This window comes from Macrotis lagotis, chromosome X (genome assembly GCF_037893015.1).
Source record: "Macrotis lagotis isolate mMagLag1 chromosome X, bilby.v1.9.chrom.fasta, whole genome shotgun sequence".
Lineage (NCBI taxonomy): Eukaryota > Metazoa > Chordata > Mammalia > Peramelemorphia > Peramelidae > Macrotis > Macrotis lagotis.
Window position 1 is genome coordinate 456,189,897 of NC_133666.1, and position 15,479 is coordinate 456,205,375.

The window sequence follows — 15,479 nt, forward strand, 5'->3', positions numbered from 1 at the left end:
ATTGGTTCCAATTCTATATAAACCCTTTGGAAAAATAGGTGAAGATGGAACTCTGCCTAATTCTTTCTATGACACCAATATGGTACTGATACCTAAACCAGGAAGAGTTAAAACAGAGAAAGAAAATTATTATCGACCTATCTCCCTGATGAATACAGATGCAAAAATCTTAAATAAAATCTTAGCAAAATGATTACAAGTTATCACTAGTATAATACACTATGGCCAAGTATGATTTATCCCAGGGATGCAGGGTTGGTTCAATATTAGGAAAACTGTTAGTATAATTAATTATACTAATAACAAACCTATCAGAAATTATATGATTATATCAATAGATGCTGAAAAAGCTTTTGACAAAATACAGCATCCATTCCTACTAAAAATGGAATAGATTGTTACTTAGAAAAATAAGCAGTATAAAGAGGTACATTACATGCAATAGGGATAGGCTAGAGGCGTTCCCAGTAAGATCAGGCATGAAACAAGGATGCCTATTATCGCCACTACTATTCAATATTGTATTAGAAATGTTAGCTTCAGCAATAAAAGAAAAAGAAATTGAAGGAATTAGAATTGGGAAGGAAGAAATGAAACTCTCACTCTTTGCAGATGACATGATGGTATACTTAGAGAATCCCCCAAAATCATTTAAAAAACTACTATAATTTTCAACTTTAGCAAAGTCGCAGGATATAAAATAAACCCTCATAAATCCTCAACATTTCTATATATGATTAGCAAGATACAGTAGAAAGAGCTAGAAAGAGAAATCCCATTCAAAGTAACCTCAGACAATAAATATATAATACATAGGAGTCTATCTGCCAAGGCAGACTCAAAAACTTTTTGAAAACAATGACAAAACACTTCTCACACAAATAAAATCAGATTTAAATAACTGGACAAACATCAACTGCTCATGGATAGGTTGAGATAATATAATAAAAATGACAATGCTACCAAAACGAAACTACCTGTTTAGTGCCCTACCAATCAAAATTCCAAAAAATTACTTTAATGAGTTAGAAAAAGTTGTAAGTAAATTCATATCAAGAAATAAAAAGTCAAGAATTTCCAGGGATTCAATAAAAAAAAGTGCAAAAGAAGGTGGCTTAGCCTTACCAGATCTAAAATTTATATTAAAGCATCAGTCATCAAAACTGTCTGGTACTGACTAAGAAGCAGAGTGGTGGATCAATGGAGTGGACTGGGTGCAAGGAAATGATTATAATAATCTGCTGTTTGAGAAACCCAAAGAATCCAGCTATTGGGATAAAAACTTCCTCTTTGACAAAAACTGTTGGGAAAATTGGAAGTTAGTATGGAAGAAACTTAGATTAGACCAACACTTCACACCCTATACCAAGATAAGATCAAAATGGATACAGGTTTCAGACATAAAAGAACAATTATCACAAGCAAACTAGAAGACCAAGGAGTAGTTTACCTGTCAGATCTATGGAAATGGAAGCAGTTTATGACTAAGGAAGAGATGGAGAACATCACCAAAAACAAACTAGATGATTTTGATTACATTAAATTAAAAAGCTTTTGCACAGACAAAACCACTATAACCAAGATCAAAAGAAATGTGGCAAACTGGGAAACAAGTTTTACAAGTATTTCTGCCAAAGGACTCATTTCTAAAATATACAGAGAACTGAGTCAAATTTTCAAACCCCCCCCAAAACCCCCAAAAACCAAGCCATTCCCCAATTGACAAATGGTCAAAGGATATGCAAAGGCAATTTACAGATGAGAAAATTAAAGCAATCCATAGTCATATACAAAATTGCTCTAAATCATTAATTATTAGAGAAATGCGAATTAAAGCATCTCTGAGATATATACCTCACACCTCTCAGACTGATCAATATGACTAGAAAGGACAATGATCAATGTTGGAAGGGATGTGGGAAATCTGGGACATTAATGCATTGTTAGTGGAGCTGTGAACATATCCAATCTTTCTGGAGAGAAATCTGGAATTACAACCAAAGGGCAACAAAAATGTGCATACCCTTTGATCCAGCAATACCTCTACTGGGTCTATAACCTGAAGAGATGACAAAGGGTCAAAACATCACTTGTACAAAAATATTTATAGCAGCCCTGTATGTGGTGGCAAAGAATTGGAAACTAAATAAATGTCCTTCAATTGGGGAATGACTTAACAAACTATGGTATATGTATGTCATGGAATACTATTGTTCTGTTAGAAACCAAGAAGGATGGGAATTCAGGGAAGCCTGGAAGAATTTGCATGAACTGAGGTTGAGCAAAATGAGCAGAACCAGAAAAACATTGTACAGCCTACAAGCAACATGGGAATGATGATCAACCTTGATGGACTTGCTCGTTCCATCAGCACAACAATCAGGGACAATTTGGGGCTATCTGCAATGGAGAATACCATCTGTATCCAGAGAAAGAACTATGTATTTTAAACAAAGACCAAAACTATTACCTTTAATTTAGGGAAAAAAAATCCGTTACCTTTTTCTACAACTTTGCTATCTCTTATACTTTCTTTTTTCTTCCTTAAGGAAGAAAAATAACATCCAACTTAGATCAATGTATAACATGGAAACAATGTAAAGATTAACAGAGTGCCTTCTGTGGGGGGTGGGGGGAGGGAAGCAAGATTGGGGGAAAAACTGTAAAACTCAAAATACAAAATATCTTTTTTGAAAAAAAAAAGAAATATAACGGAAATGAACTGTCAACAAGTAGAAAAGGTTAGAGATTGGCATGGTGTTTAAACCCTTGCACTTTATACTTATCTCAAAGGAAAAAAAAAAACAAATAACTCTCACAGATATTACCTGTCTCCTTTTCAAAGATATTTGGTACTTTGATGAATTTGTGCCCAGAAAAATAGAACTCACTCTGTTACAATTATATTATGTGATTCTTATCAAAGCTTTTTTGTTAAATCCTTCAGAGAACATTTACCACATACTAAGACATTCTCCAACCTATTTTTAAACCATTTTGATGATATCAAAGAATGAGTTGGATGACACTTAAAAAGGCATCTATTCCAACCTTTGCCTTAACCAAGAATCTCTTTTTAACAACCTATAGAACTGAGCACTCAAGCAACTTTGATTGAAAGCTTTTTATAGGAAAAAACTTATATTTCAATACAGTTCACTCTACTTGTTAGGAAAACTTTTATTTATATTAAATGTTAAATCTCTGAAATTTCTGCTTATTCCTAGTTCTTCTGCCCACTGGGCCAAGCAAAATTAAACCTAATCCTTCTTTGGTGTAACAGCCTCTCAAATACCAACCTACCATTTCTTTCACTGATTCTGAGGTGGCATGGTCTCAAGGACATGCTCACCATCACGGTCAGCTTATCAGAATTCTTAAGATATGATGTCCATATTTCAGTACAATAATTCAGATATGGTCTAGCTGAACAGAGTACAGTAGGACCATCATTTTCTTCGTTATGAATATAGCTTCTTGTAATGTAGCCAAAGATATTAGATTGTCATTTTGTCACATCACTCTGTTGACCAAGTTTGTTTCTATTAAATCCTTGCAAATCTTTAGATGAACATCTAATCATCTTCTATGAATCAAACTTTATATTTTATATTTTATCTTGTGAGGTAGCAAAAGTAGTTGACAAAAGGTTGAATTTGGAACCAAGAAGAACGTGACTTAGTTCTTGCCTCTGACACACATTGTGTGATCATAAGCAAATTATTTTTCATATCCTTTAGTCATCTAAGACTTTAGGATATAGAGCAGTTGGTCAGTTGTACTGTTAGCATAAATATCCATATCAGAAAGTATGAGGATGAAATCATAGGTCTGGACAAAAATCAAAAATATTTTTATCTCATGAGTTTTGATTCAACGTTCTTGCCTCTCCAGGTATTTTTAGATCTTGCCTCTGCTATCTAGCATGCTAGCTATCCTGGTTGGCATTATATGTAAATCTGGGAACCAAATCTATGCTTTTATCCAAATTAATGATAAAAATATTAAGTGGCATAGACTCAGGTATAAATCTCTGGGGCACTACATGAGAAACACTGAACTATTAATGATTACTTGTTAAGTCCAGTCATTCAATTATCATCTAGTCCTTCCTTATTGATCCTTTTAGGACATTATGGAGAATTTGTCAAATGTTCTTTGTATACTAAATCTACAGCATTCCAATGATCTAGTAATATGAAAAAAAAATAAAGGATATTTGTATAGGATAATCTATACTTGAAGAAGACATGGTAATACTTTTATAATCACTTCCTTTTTAAATTAATCATAAATGAATTCCTTCTGGTCAGAAACCCAAGTCAATTTTGTTGGACTACAAATAGCAAAAACTTTTTTCTTTTCTTTGAAAAGCAGAATGTATGCCCTTCTAAGATTTTTTTCAAAGTTCACTGACAGAAAGTAGATCAGTAACTACATTTGCCAGATATTTCAGGATGAAAGTCATCTGTATTTGATGACATAAGAACATCCATGTTCTTGCTATCTTCCTGTTATATTTAGCAACAAGTTTCCCGTTAGTCATTTCTGTTCTCTTTTCCAATAAAAATATCCTTCTCCTTGGCAGAGAATTATTATCTTAGATTCCTCCATCAGTAATCTTATCCCTTCTATGATCCTTTCTTCAAGATAGTTAACCCTTTCCCCTTTAGCCTTAAGTTCCCCCCCATCAACAGCCTATCCTTTCTTTGAACCTTCTCTTTTCCTCAATTTAGCTAACCACTATACCTTTTTTTTTATTTTTTTATTTTTTATTGTTGTTTTTTTTTGGGGGGGAATTTGGAATCTTTCTTTTTTTTCTTTTTTATGTTTTTACATTAATAAAATATTCTCGTTTACAAATAAACAAAATACCCCTCCTCCCCCATGAATATAGATAAACTTGCTTGGGCGAAAAAAGTAAAGGGGAGAGAAAAAAATTAAAATAAATAATAATAATAATAATAATTGTAGGTAGGGCCAGGTGGCGCAATGGACAAAGCACCAGCCCTGGAGCTACAAGCACCCGAGTCCATATCCAGCCTTGTAAACCCAACAATCACCCAGCCGTGTGACATGCAAGCCACCCGATCCCCACTGCCCTGCGAAAACCAAAAAAAGAAAAAAGAAAAAAAAAGAAAAAAGAAAAAGACCCAAAATAAAACAGTAATAATAGTAGGGGTGGCTGGTGGCAGACAGAGCATTGGCCCTTGAGCCAGGAGCACCTGGGTCCAAATCCGGCCCCAGACACCCAAAGATCATCCTGCTATGTGGCCCCAGGCAGGCCATCCAGCCCCACTTGTCCTGCACCCTCCCCCAAATAATAATAACAAAAAATGTGCTCCAGTCTTTGCTCCAACACCAACAACTTTGTCATGGGTGGATCTCATTATTTATGATAAGTCCATCACAAAAGTTACTTCCCTATTTTTCCACCGTTGCCATTGCTGATCGCAACTCCCTCCTTCTTATTTCTCCACTACCATGTACTCTATTTTCTCTCTCCTTTCACTCTGACTCTGCTGTAGGGTCGTTGACAGGCTCAGCATACAGATCCCTGGTCCTGGGGCCAAGAATCCCTGAGCCCCCATACCACCCCTTAAGCCCAGCATCCACCTGGCCCCATGGTCCTAGGCAGGCCTTCCAATCCCAGCCCTTTGCAAGAAGAAAGAAAATGTGTTATATCTGACCAGTCTCCCCCCATGGTCCATTCTCTCCTCCTTTATTCACATCCCCACCCCTTCCCCCTGCTCCCCCCTCCTTCTTACTCCAAATGTCTATACCCCATTGAGTATATATGCTGTTTCCTCTCCTAGCCACCTCTGGTGAGAGCAAAGGTTACCTCATTCCCCCTAGCCTCCCCCCTTCCATATCATTGCAATAGCTCATTGTAATAAAAAAAAAATCTTATGTGAAATATCTTGGACTATTCCCCTCTTTTTTCTTTCTTCCATTCCATTTCCCTTTTTTTCTATTGACTCCATTTTTACACCATATTTTATCTTCGAATTCAGCTTTCTCCTGTGCTTCAACTATAAAAGCTCTCTCTACCTGCTCTATTAACTGAGAAGGTTCATATGAGTATTATCAGTGTCATTTTTCTATGCAGGAATATATGTAGTTCATCCTCATTAAGTCCCTCATATTTCCCCCCCTCTCCTCCAATCTCCATGCTTCACCTGAGTCCTGTATCTGAAGATCAAACCTTCTATTCAGCTCTGGCCATTCCAAAAGGAACATTTGGAATTCCCCTGGTTTATTTAAAGTCCATCTTTTTCCCTGGAAGAGGACATTCAGCCTTGCTGGGTAGTTCATTCTTGGCTGCATTCTAAGCTCTTTTGCCTTCTGATATATTATATTCCAAGCCCTATGAGCTTTTAATGTAGTTGCTGCTAAATCCTGTGTGATCCTGACTGCAGCTCCACGACATTTGAACTGTATCCTTCTGGCTGCTTGTAATATTTCCTCTTTGACTTGGGAGTTCTGGAACTTGGCTATCATATTCCTAGGGGTTGGTTTTTTGGGATCTCTTTCTCAGGGGAATCGGTGGATTCTCTCCATTTCTATTTTGCCCTCTGCTTCTAGAATATCAGGGCAATTTTCCTGTAGTAATTCTTTGAAAATGATGTCAAGGCCCTTTTCCTGATCATGACTTTCAGGTATTCCAATAATTTTTAAATTATCTTTCCTGAATCTGTTTTCCATATCAGTTGTTTTTTTCAATGAGATGTTTCACATTTTCTTTTAATTTTTCATTCTTTTGGTTTTGAAGTATTGAGTCCTGATTTCTCATAAAATCAGCAATCTCCCTGAGTTCTATTCTTTGTCTGAAGGATTTGTTCTCCTCAGAGAGTTTTCTTATCTCTTTTTCCATCTGCCAATTTTGCTTTTTAAAGCATTCTTCTCAAGAACTTTTTGAATTGTTTTGTCCATTTGACCTAAGCTGTTTTTTAGCATGCTATTTTCTTCAGCATTTTTTTGGATTTCCTTGACTAAGCTGCTGACTTCATTTTCATGTTTTTCCTGCATCTCTCTCCTTTCTTTTCCCAGTTTTTCTTCCAACTCCCTCATTTGATTTTCAAAGTCTTTTTTGAGCTCTGTCATAGCCTGAGCCCAATTTCTGTTTTTCTTGGAGTCTTTAGATGCAGGAGCTTGTGCTTCCTCATCTTCAGACTGAGTATTTTGATCCTTCTTGGGCTCATTTGAAAAATATTTCTCAATAGTCTTCCTTTTGTTTCTCTGCTTGCTCATTTTCCCAGCCTGGGCCTGGTTTGGCGGTGCTTCCTGAGATTTTGGGGCACTCCCACAAGGGTCTCAGTGTGTGAGGCTCTGTCCTCCCTCCTGGTCTGTGAATGATCATAAGCGCCCCCCTCTGCCACGGGGCCGAGGTGGGGAGGCCCTGCTGTTCTATGGGGGGGCCTAGACTGTGATCAGGATCTGAATGTGGTCAGAGCCCCAGAGTCCTATTCCAGGGGCAGAGGACTGAGCTCACAGTTCCTCTTCACTCCCCTCCCTCAGCTCAATGGGCTCATGCCCTGGAGGCTCCTGCTTACCGGCTCGCCTGCTTGTTTCTGGCTCTGGGCTGCAGAAAGACCAAGCTGCTCCCTGTGTGCCCCGAGGGCTGGGCTCCATGTGCTCACTCTGGCAAAGGTCCCCCACTGTTCCCCCACTTTGTGCCCGGTGCTCCTCGGGGTGCAGCTTAGGAGACTCCCCCACTGCTGTGAGCTGAGACTCCCAGCGTCCTGGGGCTGCCTCTGGGAGGCTGAGGTTCTTGGGCTCTAGTGGGTCACCCCTCCGGCGGGCTGCCCCTCTGACCCCGGGGAGCAGAGCCTTTCTGCTCTTTTCCAGGTTACCTTGAGTAGGAGAACTGCCTCACTGGGTCCCTTTGTGGGTTCTGTCTCTCGAAAGTTTAGTTAGAGTCCTTAGCTGATGAGTTTTATCAGAGAGCTCCTAGGACTGGATCTCTTCTTGTGGCTATCTTGGCTCCGCCCTGGAACCTTTTTCAACCGTCACTATACCTTTGAACTTTAATTTTTTTCACCAAGGTAAACTTTGGAATTTCTGTCACCATTCTTAAAGGGTAATAATGCCTTGCTTTTTGCACTCGTTTTTTAAAACAGGACTTTATCTAATTTACTTTTAAAAAAATATACATGTGTTAAAAATTTAAGTTGATCCATGAGTTCTGTGTATCCTTATTAGTGTTTTTATATAATTTTTCACTCTTTTCCAGAACTGATCCTCCTATGTCTTCAGAATGTATTTCTTGAGAATTTTTCATTCATCTTAGACTGTTTTCTCCTGTAAATTTGTCCAAAGAATCCTGTCTTTTGAATCCTACTGTCCTCAATTTAGACCAAGGTAAAATCATGCCTAGTTTCCTTTTCTTTTCCTCAATTTTTTCAAGGCAATGGGGTTCAATGATATGCCCAAGGTCACACAGCTGGGTAATTATTGTCTGAGGCTGAATTAAACTCAGGCCCTCCTGACTCCAAGTCAGTGCTCTATTCACTGCAATATCTAGTTTCCCTCTTCCTTTTATAAGATGATTTATCAGCAAGTTTCCCTTCTAAGTGAGAATCAGATCCACTTACTCAACTTGGTACCTCCATCTTTTTAAAAGATGAAGTTATCATTAAAGGAAACACTAGCAGCTTTGCTTTTACCACAAATATTGAGTGTTTCAACAGTTAAATGTATAATTTAAGTTTCTCATTAATTGTTTATCATCAAAATCTATTTCCTCTGAAAAGGTGGTCCCTACTATTCTTTATTGATAATACTATTTGTTTCAGCTTCTGTTAGCTTTATCCAAATGCTCTCCACTATGCTTCATCACCATCTTATTCTCATCTCTCTAGTTCCTGAAGTTTCTCAAGAGTATATCTAGATTAATGAATTGATCTATCTATCTGTAATCTGATTTATTTCTATCCTTCTTATCATATCCTTTCTGAATTAGTTATAGCATTCCAGAACCATATTCTAGTCAACTGGAGGCTGACAGACCTTATCCTGATCAATGGACTAATTTTATAGGCCTCCTATGCAGTTGCATGCCATAGATTTCATCTTTTCATCCAATGTTCTTTTATTATGTGTAACTCAATTTTTCATATTCCTGTGTATATCACATATGTGCCTTTGTAGTTCCAGTAAGTTGAATATCTGGAGGGCCCTGTCTTAGGAATAAAGTCTTTCTTGCATCTTCCAAAGAAAATCTTCCTCAGTGCTGGGAATACTTTGAATGAACATATGTTTTCCTGTTCAATAGCTTATTTTGTATCAATATTCAACAGATGTTGAAGAAAGTTTTCTCTGTAGTCAAATTTATCATGGGATTTTTGGATAGTTATAATGTATGCACAAGAATATCTACTCTGAATAAAGCATTAAAGACTGTATTTTGTTCTAACTGAAATGTTTTCTTGAAATCAAACAATGTTATTGTTTGTACCTCAGCTAATTTTATAATTATAAATTTATAGCCTTCTATTTTAAAAGAAGGTGAAGGTGAGGGAAATTTGGGGAATGTTGCATAGGTTGTCATAAATGGTTCATGTATTTTGCTCACCTGACCTATTACTATAAGGTATGGCTTGATGAGAAGGGGTAGAAGTGCTACATTTAAGAACGCATATAGGGGCGGCTAGGTGGTGCAGTGGATAAAGCACCGGCCTTGGAGTCAGGAGTACCTGGGTTCAAATCTGGTCTCAGACACTTAATAATTACCTAGCTGTGTGGCCTTGGGCAAGCCACTTAACCCCATTTGCCTTGCAAAAAACCAACAAAAAAAAATATGGATGAAAAATTAATGGGAACAATAAAAATAATTTACAATTTTTTAAAAGTTTTAAAAGTTGCTTTCTATGCTGTGTTAATCTTGGGTTATTTTCTCATATTTTCATGGAGGATGTCTACTTATTCTCTGAAAAAAATATTTTTTTGGTTTTTGCAAGGCAATGGGTTAAGTGACTTGGCCAAGGTCACAAAACTAGGCAAATATTAAGTGTCTTAGGCTGATTTTTAACTCCGGTCCTCCTGACTCCAGGACTGGTGTTCTATTCCACATGCCACCTAGCCACCCCATGCCTACTTATTCTCAAAAGGATTTCAGGCCAATAACTAGTCTCTAGGTAGGACTGTTTCTTGGGTAAATACTGTCTGTTTCTATTCTTTTGAGTTTCCCCCTCCTTTGAGACCTCTTATAAATAGATCCTTAAGTGCTTTTAAAATGGTGTCACACTATTAGCAGATTTCTGTAATGAAGGTCCAACTGAACTTAATCCATCTGAGGGTCTCTGCCACTTCTTCAAATAGCATACTGAAAACAGAGGAGAGTTTATTATGACAACAGCTCATTATAAAAATGCTGGACCATTAATTTTAACTTCACTCTTTTTGTTGTTTTTCCAGTTTCAAGTACAAATGTTCTTGTTATAAGCTGGTTTACCTGGATCATTTCCCTAGTTCTCTGTAGGCTTTAGGACATGAAAATAAAAAGGTTCACAATATATGTTTAGATAGCTCACAAGCATTCCTTAAAGAAGTGAATATAAGAACTGCTATATAGCTAAAGGATATAAAAAAACATCAATGCATGATATAAAGTTGTTTTTTTTTTTCTCTCAAAGTACTCAGGGAAAGCATGAATAGACAGTTAAATGGACTACTGGAAGGAGCATTATGCATGTAATCAAGATGATCCAAGTTTAAATTTTGCATAAGAGTCTTATGACCCAAGACATGTCACTTAGCTGCTCTCAGCCTGTTTCCTCCTCTGTAAAATATCTATGATCCTATGAAGACCATGAAGATGATTACTAAAGCTTATAAAATAATAATCTCTTAAAAGGAGGAATAAGTAGATGTTCTATTAAGAATGTAATAAGAGACTCTAAGCACCAAGAAAAAAAGTATGTTAATTAGCTATCAATGGAGAATGGTTTGAAACTGTGTTTGAATACTTGTTTCAATATCATTAAAATCCTAAAACTTAGAGACTGACTATTCAGACAGATGCCTTAACTACTTTCTTTTTTAAAGAAGAAAAAAAAGAGAAAAATCTTATGTCACAGAGATATTGTGAAGATATAAATTAAGAGATGTGAAAGTATTTTAGAAAGCAAGGTTCAATTAAAATGAAAGATTATCAATTAAAAATTTCAACAAAAAAGTCAATTGTTTTATTTTAGGAATAAAAATCTATTTTTCTATAAACTTTCTCTGCTAGTAGAATAGCAATAATTTCCTACTATGCCTTTTCTGAAATTATGTGATTATGAGTACCTTAATATCTTTGTTAAGTTTCCATTACCAGAAATAGTAGACAGTAATCTATTTAACAACTGTACAAGAATCAGCTGTAAATCATCCCTGGTTCTAATTTGTAAAAGCTTACCTGATTTCTCTGACAAAGGAAAAAGTCTGGCCAAGAAAAGCTGAATCCTTCCACAGAACACTGTATTCTGGGACTTTGATAATCTTCTTAGGAGATCTAAAACAATATGTAGAAATGAAAGCAAAAAGAAATGAGGGAGGATTTTGTGTTTATCACAACCATATCCAAGTGCCTTAACTACATGGTCAAAATACTCTTCCATAAGCAGTAGTTCAGCAAATGTGAACTGACATTCATTCTTCTCTAAAATCGTATGAATTTGATTTGGTTGAGTTTTAAGATTTAATTTATTAGTAATCAATGAGGGTTATTTTACTAATTTTGTCATTTACTTAACAAAATTATATGTATGCAATGAATTATGAGTAACATATACACAGTAAAATAAGATATAGTCCCTGTCCTCAAAGTCATTTCCCTTTTTTTGTTTCTTTTTACTGTAGGAGTAAAGATCGAAGCAAATGGTCTTTAAAACACTCTTCTGGTAGACTAAAAATGTTTGAGAAATACCCTAAGGGAAATACTCTGTGTCTAATGAGATTTTAAGGTTATCAAAATTTTTTTTTAACAAACAAGAAGCTGTGTAATAATAATAGTAAAAGCTGTTTTTTATATAGTGCATTAAATATATGACTCTCAAAACAACACTATGAAGCAGGTATTATTACTCTCGTTTTACAGAAGCTTAGAAAGATTAACTGACTTGTTTATGATCAAAAAGGTAGGATGAAAGTAAGATTCAAATTTAGCTCTTTCCTGACTCCAAATCTATAGCTTTTTTCATTATACTTTGTTGCCCAGAAGTAAACGATACCACATTTTGTATATTGCATTTTCACAATGTAAATGCTTTTGTTTCTTCTATTAAATAGTTACCACAAATCTAAATCTAATTATAAAAAGATAACATTTCTACCTTTCAATGTTTTTACTCACCATTGCACATGCGCAATAAATAGTTTTTTCCAGCAGAATAGAATGTATTCTATAAATAAAAAAATTTATTATTACATGGAATTTGTACATGTTCCATAAATGCAGTTAGAGTAGGAAATCTAGCAATAAACTAAGTTTTTTTTTGTTTTTTTTTTAGGTTTTTGCAAGGCAAATGGGGTTAAGTAGCTTGCCCACAGCCACACAGCTAAGTAATTATTAAGTGTCTGAGACCGGATTTGAACTCAGGTGCTCCTGACTCCAGGACCGGTGCTCTATCCACTGTGCTACCTAGCTGCCCCTAAATTTGTTCTTTAATTACAAAAAACTTAATTCCAGAAATACAAGTAAGATAAACACCTGACACTTAACAAGTGTATCATTTTAATTGCTTTTGATGATAAAATTTCCTATTTCAATCCTCTCCAGATGATTCTCTAGGAATCTAAGAGTAATGCAAGTCATCTTAGGACACCTAGGTACAAGTTATACAAAGATAATTCTTTCAACCACAAAGCAAGTATGTGATCTTTTATCTCAAACCAGAGGTATAGAGAGAATTACATGATAATCTGTTATAATACTGTAAGATTTCCAGAAAGATAAAAAGAAAAACAGAGTTAACAAAAAGGAGAAACAAACTTACTGATTTCCAAGTTGCAACATTTTTCTCCACAAAGGTGAAGATTGTGTCACACTGATCCAAAGGAAGACAATCCAAAACATCTCCCAATAGTACAAAAGGTGTAGATGCTGTACAAATACCTTTAAGTGGGGGCATATTTCAATTAAAAAGTTTAGATAATTGCATATTTTTATAATCTATGAAGAATAATGCAGAACTTTAAAAAACCAGATACTTAAAAATACTCTTTAAAAAAGGGTAGAGGGAGGTTTACTTCAATTTAAGCAAAGAATAATGGAGATCAGATTCCATGCCACTTCTCAGCCATCTCTCCCTCTTCCTTACTCTCACCATTTCAATTCCCTCCCCCCCATTAGAATTAAATTCATTGCAAACAGAGACTATCTTGGAAACACAAGAATGTGTTTATACCACCGCCACCACCACCACCACCACCGCCGCCACCACCACCGTATAGCCTGACACAAATCACTTAATCTCAGTTTATCTGTAAAATGGAGATGAATTTATAGCCATCCACACAATGGACACACACATGTACATTCATGCATGCATGCTTGATACACACAAAAAATGAACATTTTGATCTGGACCTGTGAGGAAAATGCTTCTATCAATATAAACTGGCACCGCTCTGAAATTTAAGTATTTAAAGAGCCTTGGACATTTAAGTTAAAGTAAAGATCCTAGAGCCCATGCATTAGAGAGAGGAATTTTACACAGGTCTTCCTGATTCCTAGGCTAATTATCTCTCTATGTACTAATCATGATTCTCTAATAATGCTATCTACCAAAGAAGGATGTTGTGAGAAATTATTTTGTAAATCTAATAACACTATATAAACATGAATAGCTATTACCTTTTACTATCTATCAGAAAGTATCCTATCTATTTTATACTGAGCTAGGAAATCACTGATATAGGGAAAGTAATGATGACCTAAGAGTGAGGTGAACTGGATTCCTCTTGGTCCAGCACTTATTAGTTAAATAAATGTGAATTACTAATTATATAAATGTGAATTTTTATAAGGTAATGTAGAAGAAAGAGAAAATGTATAAGACATGGCTGTTCCTACCCTTGAAAGGTTTATAATCTAGATGGGAAGAAAAGTTTAACACCAGAATCAATCAGGGAACGAAAAGAAGACAATAAATGATATTATGTTTGCCTTTAAATTACAACAAAATTTGACACAATCCTTTATTATGAAATCTGAGTCCTCAAACTCTGACAAATCAAACAAACTGATTTTAAGGGCTGAATAGCAAATAAAAAAATCATTGTGTCATCCCCCTCCCAAATTCAGTATGAATACTGAAATACGCATTTCCTTATTAAGCATCCTTTACTAATTGTATGATGTAAGTTAGATGAAGTGCTTGTATTAGTGTCAAGTTAAATCAAGAAGCATTTATTAAGTGCTACTAAGTGCCAGGTAACAGTCCCTGCTCTGGGGGGGGGGGGGGGTTGGGGGGGAATAGAGGTAGACAATATATAAATATATAAATGATTGTGTACAAAAAAGATATACAGGATAGAAGTACTAGCTTTAAGAGGGGATAGAAAAGGTTGCATGCAAAAAGACATAAATAAATTCAATATTGTTAAAAACAGAAAAGATTAACAACCCATATCACAATATTAAGATCACAAATTAAGTTCACAGCTTTTGTTAAATACCACCTTTGCCTACAAATACTTCAATTCTTTGATGAATATATGCATGAACCAGTTAAATACTGGGGAGAATAGTGGGGAGTTAGCTGCTCTGAGAGGGGGTTTAATCCAATTAAAAAATAGGTTACTGAATGATTACATGTAAAGCACCTTTCAAAGTACCAAAGCACAAAAAATAAAAATAATGCAGTTCTAATCCTTAAAGAGTTTACTAATATATTGAAATGGATATAGGCACACAGACAAATACATTACTAGGTTTGATAGATACTCAGGAGAGATCCAGGTAAAGTGCTCTGGGAAAATTTGAGAAGGGTTAGGGAAGGGCATCAAGTAAAGTTTCACAAAGAAAATAATGCCTGACTTATGGTTTGAAAAAAGAAAGGGATGTTTAAAAGACAGATGATAAGGAAATATATGTCCAGCTTAATAAATTCATAAGGGGCTGGATTGGAATGTTATTAGAGAATAAAAGTATTCAAGTTTGGCCAAAATAGACTGTATGAATAAAGGAATGAAAAGTCTTTATCAAATACTTAATATATGCCTAGCATTGTACCAAATGCTCAGATACAAATAAAAAAGAAAAAAAAGTTGAAACATGGCATCATGAAATGAGCAGGCCTTGAAGCCAGTAAGATGCAGGCTAAAGTCCTACCTTCTGACATATATGGCTATGAGATCCAGATAAGTCACTAAATCTATTAATTCCTTAGAAGACCACAGAAGGTACCAATCTGCATTGTGAGAGGGATGTTTCTTCACTTGGGAGTTTTTTTGTACTTGTATAGTTCCAGTCCCTATATCCTTACTTAGTG

The 15,479-nt window shown here is 35.7% G+C and overlaps 1 protein-coding gene across 3 annotated transcripts in view; it reads right to left on the reverse strand.

The window, feature by feature from the left end:
- THOC1 (THO complex subunit 1) overlaps positions 1–15,479 on the reverse strand; it is a 69,728-nt gene that overhangs the window by 31,101 nt on the left and 23,148 nt on the right. For all 3 annotated transcript variants that reach the window (XM_074202011.1, XM_074202012.1, XM_074202013.1), the window contains exons 5-7: positions 12,981–13,099; positions 12,338–12,386; positions 11,402–11,497 (exon numbers count right to left, since the gene is read on the reverse strand). In XM_074202011.1, coding sequence (XP_074058112.1) covers positions 11,402–11,497; positions 12,338–12,386; positions 12,981–13,099 — 264 coding nt within the window. The remainder of the gene's footprint in view (positions 1–11,401; positions 11,498–12,337; positions 12,387–12,980; positions 13,100–15,479) is intronic.